Source organism: Diabrotica virgifera, chromosome 2, assembly GCF_917563875.1.
Source record: "Diabrotica virgifera virgifera chromosome 2, PGI_DIABVI_V3a".
Classification (NCBI taxonomy): Eukaryota; Metazoa; Arthropoda; class Insecta; order Coleoptera; family Chrysomelidae; genus Diabrotica; species Diabrotica virgifera.
The window spans coordinates 274,362,197-274,380,107 of record NC_065444.1 but is presented as its reverse complement, the minus strand read 5'-3'; the positions used below and the strand labels follow the sequence as shown (position 1 = coordinate 274,380,107).

Here is a 17,911-nt window from a genome sequence, read left to right as displayed (position 1 = left end):
ATTTAATAAGTTAAATGGAGATCAAATTTATCGAGGTTTCGACTACATGGTTTGGAACCATCCTAAAAAGCTGCCAAATTGGCTGAGAACGGTATCCTCCTGAACATTTTGCTATTTTATTTGTTTAATAATTTACCACGTTTGTCTAGTAGTCTACCACAAGAACTTTGAAAAGATGGAAACAGATGGAAAATTATGAGGGAGATATATTTCCAACAATGGACAAGCGAAGATTGAATGATGACTCTGCAGCATGTCACCCTCTTTAGTTGACTAGTATTTCATGGTAATAAACTAACATATTATTTAGAAATACTTAATATTTGTTTCGATTTCCATCTCAGAAAAAAAATTCCTGTAGCTGGTTGTATACCATTAATCACAAATTTTTTTTATTAAAATAGTCCTTTATAAAAGGTATATATTTATTAAAAAACGCTCAAAGGGTCACATCTAAATGACAGAACGTTTTCGATCTACATAGATCATCATCAGCAGTGTATCAGCACTGATGATGGTGTATGTAGATCTAAAACGTTCTGTGATTTATATGTGGCCCTTTGAGGGTTTTTTAATAAATATGTACATTTTATAAAGGATTTTGTCAATAAAATTCTTTTGAGAATTTCATATTTCTGAGGTGGAAATCGATAGGTCAAATACACAGTATTTTTAAATAATATGGTGGTTTATTTCCTTTAAATATAGTAGTTAATATAAAAATACAACAAGAAAGTAGTTTTAGAACCGTTTTTAGTATAGTTTACTATTTTATTATCAATACTTATCTCCTAATAGAGTTTAAAACATATCTCCTCAATTTATATATGTATTACATTTTTTGGATTAAACTGTTGCCTATTTTTTACCCTTGCAAAGAACAAGACAGTACTTTAAACATTAAAAATGGTTGTCTTTATGATATTGCTAAACATACGAAGTAGTGTCTTGATTGAGTGCTGGTGACGGATCCAAAGTGGTGATTGGCTGGCGTAAAGGTGGAACGAGTCGCAAACTTTCACTGTAATACACATCTCATACTTTTATTCACATTGTCAATTTCGTTTTATGTTCGCTTTGTTAGTTAAGCCATCTATTTATTCATCAAACTGTATGATTTTGAATTAATATATCTTAAATACCTTCCACTGCGTACACTGGGTTTGATTGAAATAGATGGTTTGATGGCTTGGTATATGGCCTATAAGTGTGTAAATATACAGTACGTAAATATTTCAGCTAGACATAGGTAATGTACATTGAGGTAAGTGTGGCAACTGCGCCCGCTCGACTGCTGTCATCAAGGCCGCAGACGTTTTAACTTTTAGGATCGATAGCGCAGTTGCCACGCTTACCTCAATGTATATTACCTATGTCCAGCTGAAAGATTTACGTACTGCATATTATTAAGCTTTTAGCATAATTTTCATTTACCATTTTTAATTCAATTGTTCAGCATAAAAAGGTTCTAAGGTTTCAGAGTTTTTAATCTGCATGACGTATTTCTTGCATGTAACTTTTTAAATTTTAACTTGTGTGGACAATTATTGACATTTTATCGAAATTATTGACGTTTGATTGATACAGACAAGAATTGATCGTTCATAGTAGATATTTTTTACGTTCTGTGAACATTGCCCATTTTAATTTTCATCTATATTATTTCATGCGGAAATACCAATATCAAAAGAAGATGAAGAGTTTTAAACATATTTGCTCAAATCATTAACTATTCTACTCTAGCTAATCTTACAGAGAACCGAAAGTGTTCCTAAAGTTGGGAAATATTAGTTACAAGATACAGAGTATTAAAAATATAATGCCTCTATCTTACAGAATTCGTTTTCACATTGGTCCAGCAATATCTTAAAATACTTGTTCCATCGAATTTGGGATTTTTCTCGTGGTCTGGTGAATGAATAATGGTGAATATAAATTCTTAATAGTATGTCAAAAAATGCGCAAAAACGACCTCTTAAAACCAACCAAATTTCATTTGCATAATATATCAACCAGTCTCAGAACAATAAATAAATCGTCACTTTGTAAGAAAAGTTTTAACACCCCTTATCTCAGAAAATGAAGCATAAGCTGACATAATATTTTTATATATGCTATCTTCTGCATTTTTTGGGGTATGCGGTATGACTATAAAAATTTAGCCAGTTAACTTTGGGGGTAGACACTTTTTTTCTTCCTTCAGCAAAGAATGTCTAAAACTTATATTCACCATCTGTTTCTACGAGTAAGCAAACTGTCATTATTTTTCATACAGAATAACAGTTTGTTGCCCTTATTTACTAATACCCTGTGTATTATACAAATGTATTACTCAAATGGACTAAATACCGACACTTTTAACCGTTTGACTCAGAAACAATTGATTTTTTTTGGGTCTTGGGGCAATGAGACCTTTTGATCAGTATGGCCAAAACATTCATTCATTTGCATTCATTTACTATTTACTTGTCATTTCATAATAATGCTGGTTCGAATCTCATCGATGTGGAAGGGAAATAGACGTACATAATGGAACCAAAAACACCAAAAAATGTGTATCATACAGAGGTTAATGATGTCAGTAATGAGTCACCAATAGGGCTTTTCATCAACAGTGATTTGTTTCGAGCTTCTGTCATGTGTCGTATAATATTAAGATATCCACGTCATACGTCTTTGGTTTGTATCATTGGTATATACCAATAACGTATGACGTAGATATATTAATATTAGACGACACATGACAGAAGCTCGAAACAAATGACAATCAATGAAAAGCCCTATCAGTTCGATCAGTAATCAGTAATTAAATATGTATCAAATTATAATATGTAGTTAGTTTTCATCATTATCTAAAACACTGAAAGTTAAATAATAAATTTATCAAAATTTGCATGTTGCTTAACGATTCAAGCCTAAAATTATTTTAGAAAAGTGCTATGATTGCAAGTTGTTTAGATTTTATTTCATTTTAATATTGAATGTTACGTATTGTTCCTGAGTAAGTTTCACATTTGTTAAACAAGGAAAAACCACAGTTGGCCAAAGACCGCGCAAAAAACATTTCAAAAAACCGTCTTTTTGTGGCCCTGGTTATATGGGAGTACATCTCCATTTATCTGTGGTACAGTTGATCACCAATGTCTGTACTGCACAAATTCTTACTCCATGGTTTACCAATTGATAAATACACTAACCTGTGAAATACCATGGACTAAATAGAACGAGCAATAAGATTTGCAAAGACCAGAAAAGTGACCGTAACGGATGAAATACTGATTGAAATAAAGAAATTCTTTAAGTTCAGGTAAAAGATCTCTCTTCAAAAATATTATCTTTAAAAAAATATTAGGCTGGCTATATACCAACAGATTATGTGCTGTCAACTTTTGTGACGCTGCCCAACAAACCAAATGCGAAAATATGTAGTGACTACCGAATCATCAGCTTGATGAGCCGTTTTAAAAATATTTTTCAAACTTTGTACTCAGGATATTCAAAAAATATTCATCTTCATTCAATGTTCAACGATAGAATATGCAATGAAAGCATAAAATGAATACCAATAAAAACTCAAAATCCAATAATTATAAGAAAATATTTGTTAAATTACTGAAACAGAAATAAAAATCTAAGCACGATTTTTTCAAGCTTTTCTAGAATATATGTATACTCAATGTACATTTTATATTATTCGCATCTATCCATTTCCTTCTAGTAACATTCTTTTCTCACAGGAAGAACAAATCATTCCGGCCGCGCGAACGCAGCAAGAAGGGACTGAAGAACCTCCAAACGGTCAAAACGTTGGTGGGTAGAACCGGCATCACTGCTCAACCTCAAGGCCAGTTAGGGAAGGCGAGGAAACAACCGATGACGGTTACAGCTCAATTTCAACAAAGCCTCCATTCGCTCATGGATACGCTCAATCAAGCGAATCCCTTTTTTATTAGGTGTATCAAATCAAATGGTAAGGAACATTTTAACATATGAGAACATTTTATATTATGATACTTTTGATCATTTAAAATACAGTTAATAGTATGGCTGAATATGGTAAGTGTTGATATAGACCTTTGGTTAAGAGTTGTCGCTCCATTTTCTACAATTGATAGAATTGAGAAGAATCATTTAGAATAACATGAAGAGAGAGTCTTGTAAAGAGACAAAATTATCTTTTTCTTCTTCCTCTTTATAAGCAATTCTGCTTGTTAATTGGCGGATTGATACCTCTATGGCAGGTTGTCACTCCATCTTTTGCGCGATCGGCTGATACTTCTTCTACCGATTGGTGATTTATCTCTTGTTATTTTGACCAAACGTGTCTCCTCCATTCTGCTTATGTGGTTATTCCATTCCTTCGTTTCTCTATTTGGTGTCCATTCGTTTATACACTGTACGTTAACCAACACTACTTATATTGCCTTCTAATGTATTCACTGCTCTTTCGATCTCTCCGCTTATTTCCTGTAATAGGGATGTTCACAAAAAATTTAATAGTCATTTTAAACATGTAAAACGATTAAGAAACACCCTAGGAATATTTGTTTAAAATATTAAGAAAATTAAAAAAGCCTGTATATGAAAAAACTTCATTAGAAATCTAGCATTATTTTAAATTTCAAGAAAACGCTTCTGACGTCACTAGTCGTATACCCCAACGCGTGTCATGTCCACAGTATTCTTTCTCTTTAGGTACCTGTTTGACGTTAGTTCAGGTCACTTTATTTTGTATTTTGTTCCATAGATAAGAGGGTGGGGTGTTTTGTTCTTTTATTGTTTTATCAGGGCTAACGTGGAGCTTTATGGTGAATTTGTTTAGTTTAAAATGGATAGACTGTTTCTAAGGACATATTTTGGGTAGTACAAATAAATAAATAAAATGAAAGGTTTTAAAATAGCTGATTCGCTTAACCTACCTACTGTACATGTAACAATGGTGAATGGTGTCTGATTTCTTGTCATCTTGTAAAGAAATAAATCAACCACAGCGTAGTGGAATGTTTATTTTAATAAGGTACAGGGGTGAAAAGAAAAAGAGAAAATTTAGTGTGATTTTTAATTTCAAATATTTCATTCAAAGGAAACTTTTTGTTTATTCTAACGGACTTTCGGCCCTGAGTAATAATGTAATATTTAATTCTGCGTTCAAATTGTTCAAAAATATTTATTAGTTTTCTCAGGATTCGAAAAAATTAATGCATTTAAATAGCATTTGCCCCAGATTTTGCCCTACTACTTTAAATGATGTCTAGTTTATAGAGGCTGTCGGTAATAAATATGTACTTTATTACTACGTTATGGACACCAAGTCTTTTAAACCTGCAGACAAATTGAAAGATCATAAACTAGGTACTTCTTATTTTTCTAAACTTTTTTCTTGCTAACCCATTTCGTTGCCTGGATATTTAGAAACAGATATTTAGAAGTCCAAAATATGAAGTTTTCGGCTGGAGGTATTAAGAATTTTTATAACTTATTTTTTATAACCAAGCTAACTTAAATCTAAAGCATATCATAGAATTGGGTAAAAATGAGTATGTACTTATTTAAAAACTCATATATTTAGGAAAATATCCATAACTTACAATAAAGAAGTGATCTTCGCAAGAGAAAAGCTTGGTTTTTATTGATAGGTATCTACATACATACTTCTTTTTATATTTCTGTTTACGATTTAAATTAGCTGGAACTGTAATAAAACTCTTGTCAGAATTGTTTTTAGAGGTATTTACACAACAAGGAATAAATCGCCACTTATTTGGTTTCATTTTTACTAATTAAATACGTAAAGAACTGCACAGATTCAACTTCGTAAATAAGTATACAAAACTAGTCGTCGATCAAAGACGATACGACTGCTGACGTCACAGACCGTAGCCTCGCTGCAGGGTACCGTTTTTCTAGCCTCCAAGAATATCAACATTATGAACTCATTTATCTTAAAAAATATACATTTTTAAAGAGTTTTATGATTACTACGTTTTTATATGCCTTAATATCTATTGAATTTAACTTTATTTAAAAATTAGTGAACATCCCTATTCTTCTCAGTACTCTGATCTCTGCCCTTTCCAATAGTCTTTGTGGTGTGGCTGTATCGGGTCTTGTTTCTGATACAAGTCTTTGTTGGTCTTACACTGACTTTATAAATTCTTTACAGAATAGTCCAGCCACATCGTTTCTTGATACCAGTGCTACTTGTCTTTTTCTGTTGTAGTTAGTAGATTTTTTTCGGGTACCTCATAGTTATCGCACTAATAGTAGAGGACGAAGTTAGGTTAATCGTATCATTGTGGAAGGTTCCACTCTGGCAGAAGTTTTTTTGAAGTGAACAGCTGATTTTTGTGATTTTTCAACTTCCTGACAAAACCTTCATTAGGACATTAACTTAGATTCAACTGAAGATAAACCAGCTTGGAGATAACTCAGTGTTGGTTTTTGACTCCACTCGATGTTTGATGTTGTCGATATCGCAAACCTGTTGTCCACTGTTCTGTTATAGGATTTATCTGATTATTAAGATCTTTTAAAATTCCTTAAATTAACTAAATTAATCATTAGATATTTATTTATAAAACAATAAACACCAGGCATACGTTTAATTGCATAAGTAGAACACCTTTGATAAGTGCACGCAATGTAGTTTTGCTAACATCAGCAAAGTTGTTTATTAAACTTTGTACACAGTAATGAAAAATATATACAAACATATTTACCTAACGAAGTATTGATAAATAAGGGAACACGATTAGATTCGAGATCAATTGGTCATTTGAGTGAGTTAGACGAGTTAGTTAGGTTTGGGGGTTTGCTACCGTAAGAGCAGAACAATGTAATCACCTATCAACTGAATACATTTATATGGTATTAGTTCACCGAATAAATGAGTTATGACTATTTAAATGCATTCCTGCTAATCAACCCTAGCAACCACCAGATGGCTAACCAACATCTTTATATGGCGTTCCTGCCAGGATCGCCATATAATATATTTCGCCACCCTGGGAGCTAAGGGCGGTAGTACTACAGGTTGTTTTCAATGTTAAGCAGCTAAGGGAGTATAAACTTGGTGTTCTTCGAGTCAAGATGTTTGTTTCTCCCTTAGCTGCTTAACATTGAAAAGAACCTGTGTTACTACCGCCCTTAGCTCCAAGGGTGGCACCATATTTTAGAGTACTTTTCATCACGCAGTCGATAGCAGTTGAACAGAGCCTTGTCAAATTTTAGATTTATAATGTTTACTAAATATTTTTTGCGTAATATATTTGAAATTAACTTATTCTTCTTTCAGGCAATAAAATTCCTAACACATTCGACGAACAAACAGTACAAAGACAACTACGCTACACCGGTATGCTCGAAACCGTTCGTATCCGACAAGCCGGCTTTAATGTTCGTTTGACCTACGATGAATTCATCCAGCTCTATAGGATTCTCCTTCCCAAAGGTCTTTTGAGCTCTCAACACGACGTACGGGACTTCCTGGCTACTCTTAACCTCGATAGGGATAATTATCAGTTGGGAAGCACGAAGGTATGTACAGATTACAGAATACAATAATAACTAAACTGTGTTGAGTAAGTTAGGGTCGGTTTCACCAATAACAAATTAATAAATCGGTGAATAGTTATTGGTCGAATAAAATGAATTCACATTTAATATACAAACCATATGCATAGAAGGGCCTGTTATATATCCCTATCCAGATGTTAATGGTCTGTTCAGTTTATGGGAAACAAAATTCCACATGTCAATAAATCAGTCTTCCACTTCTTTAAAAACCACAGACATGTAAAACTACCGTTTGTAGTTTAGTATAGTCACAGCGGGCACCCTGTGCAGTCACACCACCACACTCACAAAGAATAACAAACCCTCTTTCGAGAAATATTCACGCTATTTTACCGACACAAATAAATATATTATTGACAGTTTGTTGTGCTTACACTTATTTTAATTTCATTTAATTGTTTCCGTAAACCACCAACGGAACATAGTTATTGGTCGAATAAAATTAATTAGCGTTTCAATATCTACTTGTCCGCCACATATTTGTCGAATACGTTCTAGCGTAATGATTTTTCCACCGACTGTACTCGTTGGCGTAAGCGCTGTGCATGTACTCACCACTGTAATCAGATCCATAACCTATAAATTTTGTTATTTGTTAATCTTTGTTTGATTGCTAAAAATGAACAAAAAACGTGAGAGAACCAAAAATTATTTAGAGGGGGAAAAGCAAAAGATTCTGTTTCGTACAAACAGAATCATGCGACATGGGAGACGATGGCTACTCTGAATTGTACATTGTATTTGTGGACATTCGAAAGTCCTGTGATAGTGTCCCTGTCAACAACCTCTGGAAAGCAATGGAAAATCACGGAGTAGATAACACCTACATAAATGCCGTAAAATAACTTTACCAAGGCAATAAATGTAGAATAAAACTCTTGACACAACTACTCGGAACCGTTTATCAAAGTTGATAATGGATTCAGACAAGGATAATGTCTGTCACCAATCTTATTGAAACTTTTATCTAGATGAAACGCTAAAAAGCTGTAACAAGAAATGTGTACAGATAAGAGTACAAATTGACGACAACCATATCCATAGCCTTCTGTTTGCCGATAATCAAATCGCTCATCCGGAACGAAAAGTGACACAACTCAAAAAATGCATAAATCGAGTTATCTTGTGAAATCCACTCCAAAATATCCTACACTTTTATCAGGAAAAATGTCCCATAGATGTTTACTTCCACCTTCGAAAGATGGCGGTAGTGTAATTATTCCTTGAAAAATAAAAATTAAATAGGTACTTTTATTCCGGAACAATGACTGACACTTTTCAGTTATGCTCTGATATTCGACGTGAACTTATCGTTATTTATCACAAAAACCGTTGTATTTAGAAAAGTGTCCTAAGTATTTTTCGTTAATTTAAAAAAAAGTGGCCAATATTTTAAAAGAAAAGTGACATAACTCAAAATTTTGATCTTTTTTTTCTTTGTTAAATCAGATATCATAGTTTTTTTGGTTTTGTCTCTTGCACAATTATTGGAAACATTCACTTCTCCATATTATTCGTTTTTAATTTATAAATTTTAGCAGTTACCGTTTAAAACTTACAGTTAAATTAAAATCTAAAATATCTATTTTTGTCTCCCCTGAAAATAGTTATTTAACCAACAAGTGTATTAATAAGGGCGATTAACAATTGAGATATTTTAACGCGTGAGCGGGGCGAGCGCATTAATGTTCGAGATTGTTAATCGCCATTTTAATTCACGAGTTCGTTACAAAACTTTTCCGTCGACCGTACTTTTCAGATATAAAGATATATCCATCTTTTGATTTTTTTAAATACACAGAAGTTTAAACAATAAAGTAAATAATGACATACAATGACAGATAGTACTAACAGCGGCTACTTGATTTTAAATTTTTTAGTGGGAATATAAATAGGTATATGTTTGGTTGCCTACACCACAGGTCACTGTGCAAGCAATGTATTCTGTGTTGCCTATAATGAAATCGTTCATTAATAGAAAATCATTCATTAATAGGGGCGATTAATCAATGATTTTGAGGGTGTTAAAATGGATCATAAATGGACGGTCGACGGAAAAAGTTGTTTTTTGAGTTGGGACACTTTTCTTAAGGATGAGCGAAATAATTTTAGCAGAAGACAAAGACGACATTGTCAGCATGATACAAAAGAGGAATTTGAAAGATGGGTTTTGGAAATCAATTATGATATAACGCAATACATGGTCATTTGAAACACTGCAGAAGATCTGGGGGTGAATCACAACTTAATAAAATAAACAAATGAATATAAATACTTAGGAGCAACTTTAACAAATACATGATTAGATGAAATGGATATAATAATAAAAGGAAATGCAATAATACGACAATTACAATAATATTACATCGAGCGACGATATTTTAAGTAAAACTAAACACCACACCTTTAAAATACTAGTGGAAAGCTGCTCACTTTATATCTAGGAGACATGGGTGACAAATAAAAGAATAATATGACTCAATATTTGGCCAGAATGGCAAGTGCATCACAAATTTCAACGATTTGGTAATGGGCCAGACGTGGTATTCTCAACCACATCTTGATATGATCCAATAACTGTGCAGTAATATTCGAAATGTTCTGTTCTGGCCTGGAGTGCTCAATGGAAACGTGAACTCTTGATGCCAAGTCTAAGAAATTCAAAAAAATTTAAAGCATTTAACATAAATATGGAGTTCACAAATCTTTACAGGTGTTTAGTAAGAATTCTTAAAACTGATAATAGAAGGAAATAAAGCCTCGCTCATCAAACTTATTTGATAAAACACTATGTGAACATCATTGATTTAGTAAAATAACAGATTTTAGAAAAGCAATAGACAAAGAATGTCACTTTAAAGAACAAAATATAAAATATCATTTAACGCCACAACCATTTTTATGTGTGGATTATTTATGCCATGTTTTCTTTTTTGGGTTATGTCTTCGTAGAAATGCTCTCATCAACATTCCCATTCTGCATGATAAATAAAAAACGATCTATAGCTAATGGACTAAATCTGAAGTCCTGAACTCCTTTCCACACATACAACTTTAGAAAGAGATAACGAATAAATACATTGTTTACTAACATTTTGCCTACTAGATTTCAGTTACATGAAAAACAAGTCAATTATTATATTAAAAATTCCCTAAACTTATTTTGATGACACGGATATTTAGTGTCTTTTGTTCAATTTACCTAATCTTTTTGTTTATTTGTTGTTACTTTTTACCAAAAATTTGTTTACTATGCCTTTAATATTAATGACTTTCTATTATTTGTTTAGGTTTTTATGAGAGAGAGTGAGAAGTATAAACTGGATTGCAAACTACATCAACAAATTATGGCTAGTATAGTGACGTTACAACGATGGTTTAGAGCACGTTTGGAGAGAAGACGGTTTTTGAGGATTAAGACTGCTGTGATAACTCTTCAGTCGTACTGCAGGTTAGTAACCAAGTTGTTAACTGTTTGTTTTTTCAAGTTGGGTTCGCTTTGAATATCGACAGTAGTAGTTCCATATTTTAGTGATTTGTTGTATTCGTAAGGTTTGTATACTTGTCACACCGCCTACTTTTATTTTATTGATTATTTAATATTTACATTTGTGATAAAGTGACATGACTTTAAAAATATTTCTTCAACAAAGAATATTTTACGTTTGCTTGCAATGGTTTTTTTATCATTTTCACTTTATAAATTATATTTAGGACTTAGCTCCAGACCAGTTCTTTACGTATTAAAATTTCAGCAAATGAAATATTTTACATTTTTTAAATATTACTTATATGGGATTACATAATTCATTGTAATGAACATTTTATTTATCTTTCTAATCACCCTAAACATCCTTTCTTGGACATAGGCTTCCTTTTCCTTCTTCCATGCCTCTCTATCTTGGGCATTTTGCATCCATTTTGACCAAGCGCCGGCGCGGTGAGTTTGTTCAGGTCATTCAATCATCGCATTTATGGCCTTCCTCTTTTTCGTTTGTAGTTCCACTGTCTCCAATGTATCATCATCTTAGTTAGTTCATCTTTCATCCTGCCTTAGGGTACGTCCGGCGAACTTCCATTTAAGGTTTGCTGTTTGGGTTGAGACATCTCTCAATATTATATTGTAATGGATGCATTCGTTTCTTTTCCTGTCTGTTAGTTTAATTTTCAGCATTTGTCTTTCAGCCATGGATCTTTCCCTTTGCTATTTTTTCCCTTACTTGCCATTGTAAACGTCCAGGTCGAGAGCCAATTTGAGGACCCGAAGTATACATTGATTGAAAACTCTTGTTTTTATTGGGTTATTTTCTGTTCTTTAGTTTATGTTTTAAGTTTTCTGTTTTTTCTTAAAAAAATTGAATTACCTACATTTTATAATTTGTTGTTTGATGTGAAAAAAAAATTATTTTTAAAAATAATAAAGCGTTATTATAACTAAAACTTGTTTAGCCGGTATTTTTCGTTGTAAATTTTGTTGAAGAATGTCGTAAGTAGATAATGTTTTCCTCGTCCAAAGGTTAGTGGTTAAAGTAGCTTAGCAGGGATTTGATCTGGTCCAGGTACTTTATTATTTTTGGCTTGCTGTATTGCTTTTCTGATTTCAGTATACTGGGACCTTTGTCTAACTGGTTGCCACAAATAGTATGTGTTTTCTCGAGAAACATCGTCAATAAGGTCACTGATGTATCTCTCCCGTTCTTTGCATTGCTGTTCGTGATACGAAATTATTCCGTCTGCGTTTTTAAGTACATGAGCATTATTCAGTTTTGTAATTCCGGAGGTATTTAAGTTTCTTGTAGAGGTTGAAACTGTCGTGTTTTTTTGGAGGTCTTTTATTTCTTTACATGAGTTCTTGAGCGAAGATTATTTGACTTATTTAATTTTTCATTTTTGGAGTTAGTTGATTTCACGGATTTCCATCATAATTCAATAAAATTGTGTTTTGACTAGGAAAGTTTTGGGGTAGTTCTGATTTTTTCCATTATATATGTATTTTGGGCTGCTGAATCCGAATACGAGGTTTGCGGACAAAACTTCGTGACGGAACATTGATGAAAAAATCGCGAAAAAAATCGTAAAATTTCTGCTTTTTCTCGCTTGTTTGCTTAAATCTCGAAAACTATTAACTTTCAGTAAATGGTCTGTTAACAGAAATTAAAGTACTTACAATTCTCTACAAATATCACTACTTACTTTTTTTTCAGACGAACCGTTTGGTCTAAAATGCAAATTGAAAATTGCCAATTTTTAACGGTCTCGGCAAAACCCACTTTTTACATTCCAAAACTTTATTTTTTATTAGAATGCTGTCATTTGGTAAATTTCACCTAGTTTTCTGCACAAATAATAAATGTTATTTCATAATATGGTATGTCTCTTGTGACAGCTTTCATGAATCCATTCCATCCTAAGAGGCCGGAAATGTCTCTGCTTTTCACAGATGGAGTCACAGTTTCAGTTGGTGTGAACATTTCCTTCGGATCTGTTAAACTTGATTTCTGATAAACCTTGAGGTTTTATCCTTTTAAAATGAATTAGTTAAACACCTCCCTGGCTTCCATAAATCCCAGGCGCGGGTTTCGTTTTTAACCGAGCAATGGATTGGTTAGGAGCTACTGCATGTTTTGGTGCAATACAAGAAATTCCACCTATGACGTGAAAAGTGTGGTATCCTCAAAATATCCTGGACGACTCACACCACCAATGTAGAGGTACTGCGCCGAATGGGAAAACAAAAAGAAATCTCTTTCACAATAATTGTGAAAGAGAAATTCTTAATTATTAAGAAATTCTTAATTATTCAGAATTATTAATAATTCTTAATTATTAAGAAACGGAAACTTGAATACCTCGGTCATATTATGAGACATGATAAATATTATATACTCCAACTGATAATACAGGGTAAAATAGACAGCAAACGCGGACCTGGAAGAAGAAGACACTCATGGCTTCAAAACTTACGCCAATGGTTTGGACTAACATCTATCGAGTTATTCAGAAACTCCGCAAACAAAATTAAAATTACTATGATGATAGCCAACGTCGGCAACGGACAAGGCACATGAAGAAGAAGTGTACGATAACACTGATTTTAATATATTTATCGACGGATACCACACGTTTCACGTCATGGGTGGCATTTCTTGTATTGCACCAAAACATGCAGTAGCTCCTAACAAATCCATTCCTCGGTTAAAAACTAAACCCGCGCCTGAGGTTTATGGAAGTCAGGGAGCTGTTCAACTAATACATTTTGAAAGGACAAAACTTCCAAGGTTTATCAGAAATCAAGATAACAGATCCGAAGGGAATGTTCACACCAACTGAAACTGTGACTCCTTCTGTGCCTGATCTTCTGTGGCTCTAAGGTAGAAGCAGAGACATTCTCGGTATTTTAGGATGGAACGGATTCATGGAAGCTGTGACAAGAGACATACCATATTCATATTATGAACTTACATGTATATTTGTACAGAAAACTAAAAGAAATTTATCAAATGACAGCATTCTAATAAAAAATAAGGTTTTGGAATGTAAAAAGTGGGTTTTGCCGAGACCGTTAAAAACTGGCAATTTTCAACTTGCACTTTAGACCGAACGGTTCGTCTGAAAAAAAAAAGAATGTGTGTGTACTTTGTACGCACGTAAGAAGTTATACTTCTATTATATGATTTCTTAAAAATAAATATACTTTAAACATTTTGTTTTAATTTTTTTTAAACACCAAACTAATTTTGTGCCTACCGCTTTCAAAAAAATATAAAAAAAGTATAGGATTGCACTGGATTCGAATTCAAGATCTTTCGATCTCTGGTCGAATGCTATACCAAATACGCTACGAAGACTGTGTCTGTATCGGTTCGAACGTATCTAATGACAATTCACGGTAACAAACAGACAAGGTGATGTATAATAAATATACTACAATAAAATGTTTTAATAATACTCATTTTACTCCTGAGGAAGACAAATCCAAAGACACAAAAATTATAATAAATATATTTACTAAAAACACTAATCTATTCTTTTCACACCTTTTCTTGCACTCATATATTTATACATAACTAGAAATATTTAGCAACTAAACGCCATACTGTCTGTGTGCGCATGCGCACAGTATTATGAAATTTTACTCTCAATCGCGCCTTAAGAAGTATAACTTCAAAAAAGTAAATAGTGATGTTTGTAGAGAATTTTAAGTACTTTAATTTCTGTTAACAGACTATTTACTAAAAGATAATAGTTTTCGAGATTTGAGCAAAAAGCCAAAAAAAGGAGAAATTTTTCGCTTTTTCCAATGTTCCGTCAAGAAATTTTGTCCGCAAACCTCATATTCGAATTAAGCAGCCCAAAATACATACATAATGAAAGAGATCAGAACTACCCCAAAACTTTCCCATTAGGGAGCTCGGAGAGTACAAATTGACTGAATTATCAAGTCTAGGATTTCCTGTGCCATCCACTCATTTTTTACCAATATTTTAGGTGGTTTTAGACCTTTTACTTTTCCTAAAATCGAGTTTTGTATGTCGTACCAACATTCGTTGATGGTTCTGTTTTCGTTTGGCACACTTGCTATTCTGTGTATTTTTCTATTTATCTGCTGTGATATTATGTGTTCGAGCGTTTGGGAGTTTTTTAAGGGGGTCGAGATATATCTTACTAGGCTTAGTTGGCTTTGTGAATGTCTTTAATTTATTTCGTATTTTGCAGTACATTATTTTTGTATGTATTAAGTTTTTACATTAATATTATTTCAAAATCGGTGGTTTATTAAGATGTAATATATTTGATTCCGTACTATTTTACCTTGTTGTCCATCTTGAAAGGATTTTCATATGTTCAGACGCCTTCCTAGAAGTTGAAACCAGGTATGTGTAATAACCTAAGTCATTTTCTTGGCAGAATGCGATTAGTCGCTCACCTCTTTGATTTCTCTCTTCCAAGCTACACTTTCCAGTGTGTTTTGCGTTATCTTCTGTCCAACTTTAGCATTGAAGTCTTCCATAATTATTATTGTTTCGTGTTTATTTTTATTTTTAGCACTTCTTCTGTTTGATCATAAAATTCTTCAATCTTCTGCTGATCTACACCAGCAGTGGGAGCATAAACTTCGATTATATTTATATTTACAGGTTTGGCATTCAGCTGTATTGAAATTACTTTGTCTGACATTGAGATGAAGTTAGTGACATGCTTACTAATATGCTGATTCATAATTATTCATACTCTGTTTCGATGCATATGGTCTTAGTTTCCAGAAAAATAAACGACGTATCCGTTTGCTATGTAATTGCTATAAGTATTTGGTCATCTTGTTTCACTCACCCCCATGATGGTAATATTTATTTTGTTCATTTTAATGCAATTGTTTCAAACGTATTTAAGTATGTACATTATTTTTAGGATGTTCTTGGTTCAAAAATATATTAGAAGACTTCAAGCAACACTGAAGATACAAAAACATTGGAGAGGTTACAAATCTAGAAGTTGGTTACAAAAGTTAAAGACAACACTAGTTATATTCCAAGCTCATTGTAGAGGTTGTAAAGTTCGGAAAATGATATGTGAAATGAAGATAAAAGGGGGCATACCGCCAAGGAGAACTCAGGTAAGTACAATTAATCATGTTTTATTCGATTATCCTTTTAAATAATCATCATCATCATCATGGTGTAATCACTCCTTTATGACTTTATATCAACTTCTTAAAATACAGAAAGGTTCTCAACTTTTAAAACGCCAGATGTAGTAATTTATTGCCTTTTCTAGCCATATTGTAGAAACACAAACATATTAGCGTTTGTGGTTTTTTTTTTCAGCCACAGTCAGTCGATAGATAACTACGGGTCGATTCACAGTCTCCCGTCGAGAGACACAACCCAGCATACCCTTTCGAGATATAAGCAAAACACGCCTTTCTTTTTATCGGCACAAATAAATATATTATTGTTCATTGTTTACACTTATTTTTAATTGATTCCGTAACCTACCATCGGAACAAGCATTTTAACAATGGCTAAAATCCGTGAAGTAATGTTCGAATTGTTAAAGCATTCCCCCTATTCATCAGATTTGGCACCTAGCGACTTTCGTCTGTTTTAATACCTAAAAAAATGCATGCGTGGAAATCGTTTTTCATTGAATGATGAGGTCATAACAGCTGTGGAAGCGTATTTTGCAGCTCTTCCAGATTATCCGTTGAAGGATGGAAGTTGTAAATTGGAATGTCGTTGGAGAAAGTGTATGTATTTCAAACCATAAAATTGTGTTTTTCTTATCGAGTCTCAAAACTTATTAAACAGCCTAGTATTTGGCCCATTTTAGGATCTTTTCGTTTGTTTTTATCTGTTTATAATATTTTTATGGGCTACTATAATAATCCTAATTTAATTGTAATTATCATATTATGGCATCGTTAAAATGAAAACAATTATGTCACAATTGCATATTTCTTTCTGTTTACATTCCCACGTCATCGAATCTTTGTACTTGAACACCAAATAGTGGTACTAATTGTTTTGTATGAGGTACATTCCCACAATTATAATTAACTGGGTTCAGGTACGACGATCTTGCATTCATAAGATTGTATGCTGTTTAGAGGTTGCATTTCATTGACATTAAACTTTGGACAATTGCAGTGAAGACCTAACGTTCGGGTGTCGGTTTGATATTAGTGTAAAAACCCATGTCACTTTGTGTCATTAAGTTTCTGTTTATAGAAGAGTTTGAGGTAAACAATTTTCTTTGATATTTATTTATACATAAATTAATTCTTATTTCCAAGGAATATTATATAAACGTTCTGAGAGTTATCTTCATAAAAGTCATCCTTCTCGTATGTTTTCTATTATTAATACCATTATGGAAGCTTGCCACTCCATCTTTTGCGCGGTAGACCGATACTTCTTCTACCGATTGGTGACTTATCTCTTGCTATTTTGACCACACGGGTCTCCCCTATTCTGCTTATGTGGTTATTCTATTCTTTTTTCTATTTAGTGCTCATTCGTTTATACACTGTACGTTACATTTTCTTCTAATGTCTTCACTCCTCTTTCGATCTCTCAGCGTATTTCCAGTAATTCTTCTCAGTACACTCATCTCTGCCGTTTCCAGTAGTCTTTGTGTTGTGGCTATGCCGAATCTTATTTCTGATGCATATGTCGTTATTGGTCTTACACTGACTTTATAAATTCTTGACTTCATCTCAGTGTTAATAATTATGTTTGTTTGGCCATATAGCGGTATTAAGGTATCCTGCCAGTCTATTTGCTTTTTGTACTTGATCTCTCACTTATTTGTCCACGTCTCAGTGTACTGGACAGTG

The 17,911-nt window shown here is 33.1% G+C and overlaps 1 protein-coding gene across 4 annotated transcripts in view; it reads left to right on the top strand.

Moving 5' to 3' along the window:
• LOC114335736 (unconventional myosin-IXa) overlaps window positions 1–17,911 on the top strand; it is a 209,504-nt gene that overhangs the window by 135,985 nt on the left and 55,608 nt on the right. For all 4 annotated transcript variants that reach the window (XM_050644658.1, XM_050644660.1, XM_050644659.1 and 1 more), the window contains 4 exons: window positions 3,738–3,970; window positions 7,295–7,536; window positions 10,866–11,026; window positions 15,985–16,189. In XM_050644658.1, the coding sequence (XP_050500615.1) occupies window positions 3,738–3,970; window positions 7,295–7,536; window positions 10,866–11,026; window positions 15,985–16,189 (841 nt within the window). The remainder of the gene's footprint in view (window positions 1–3,737; window positions 3,971–7,294; window positions 7,537–10,865; window positions 11,027–15,984; window positions 16,190–17,911) is intronic.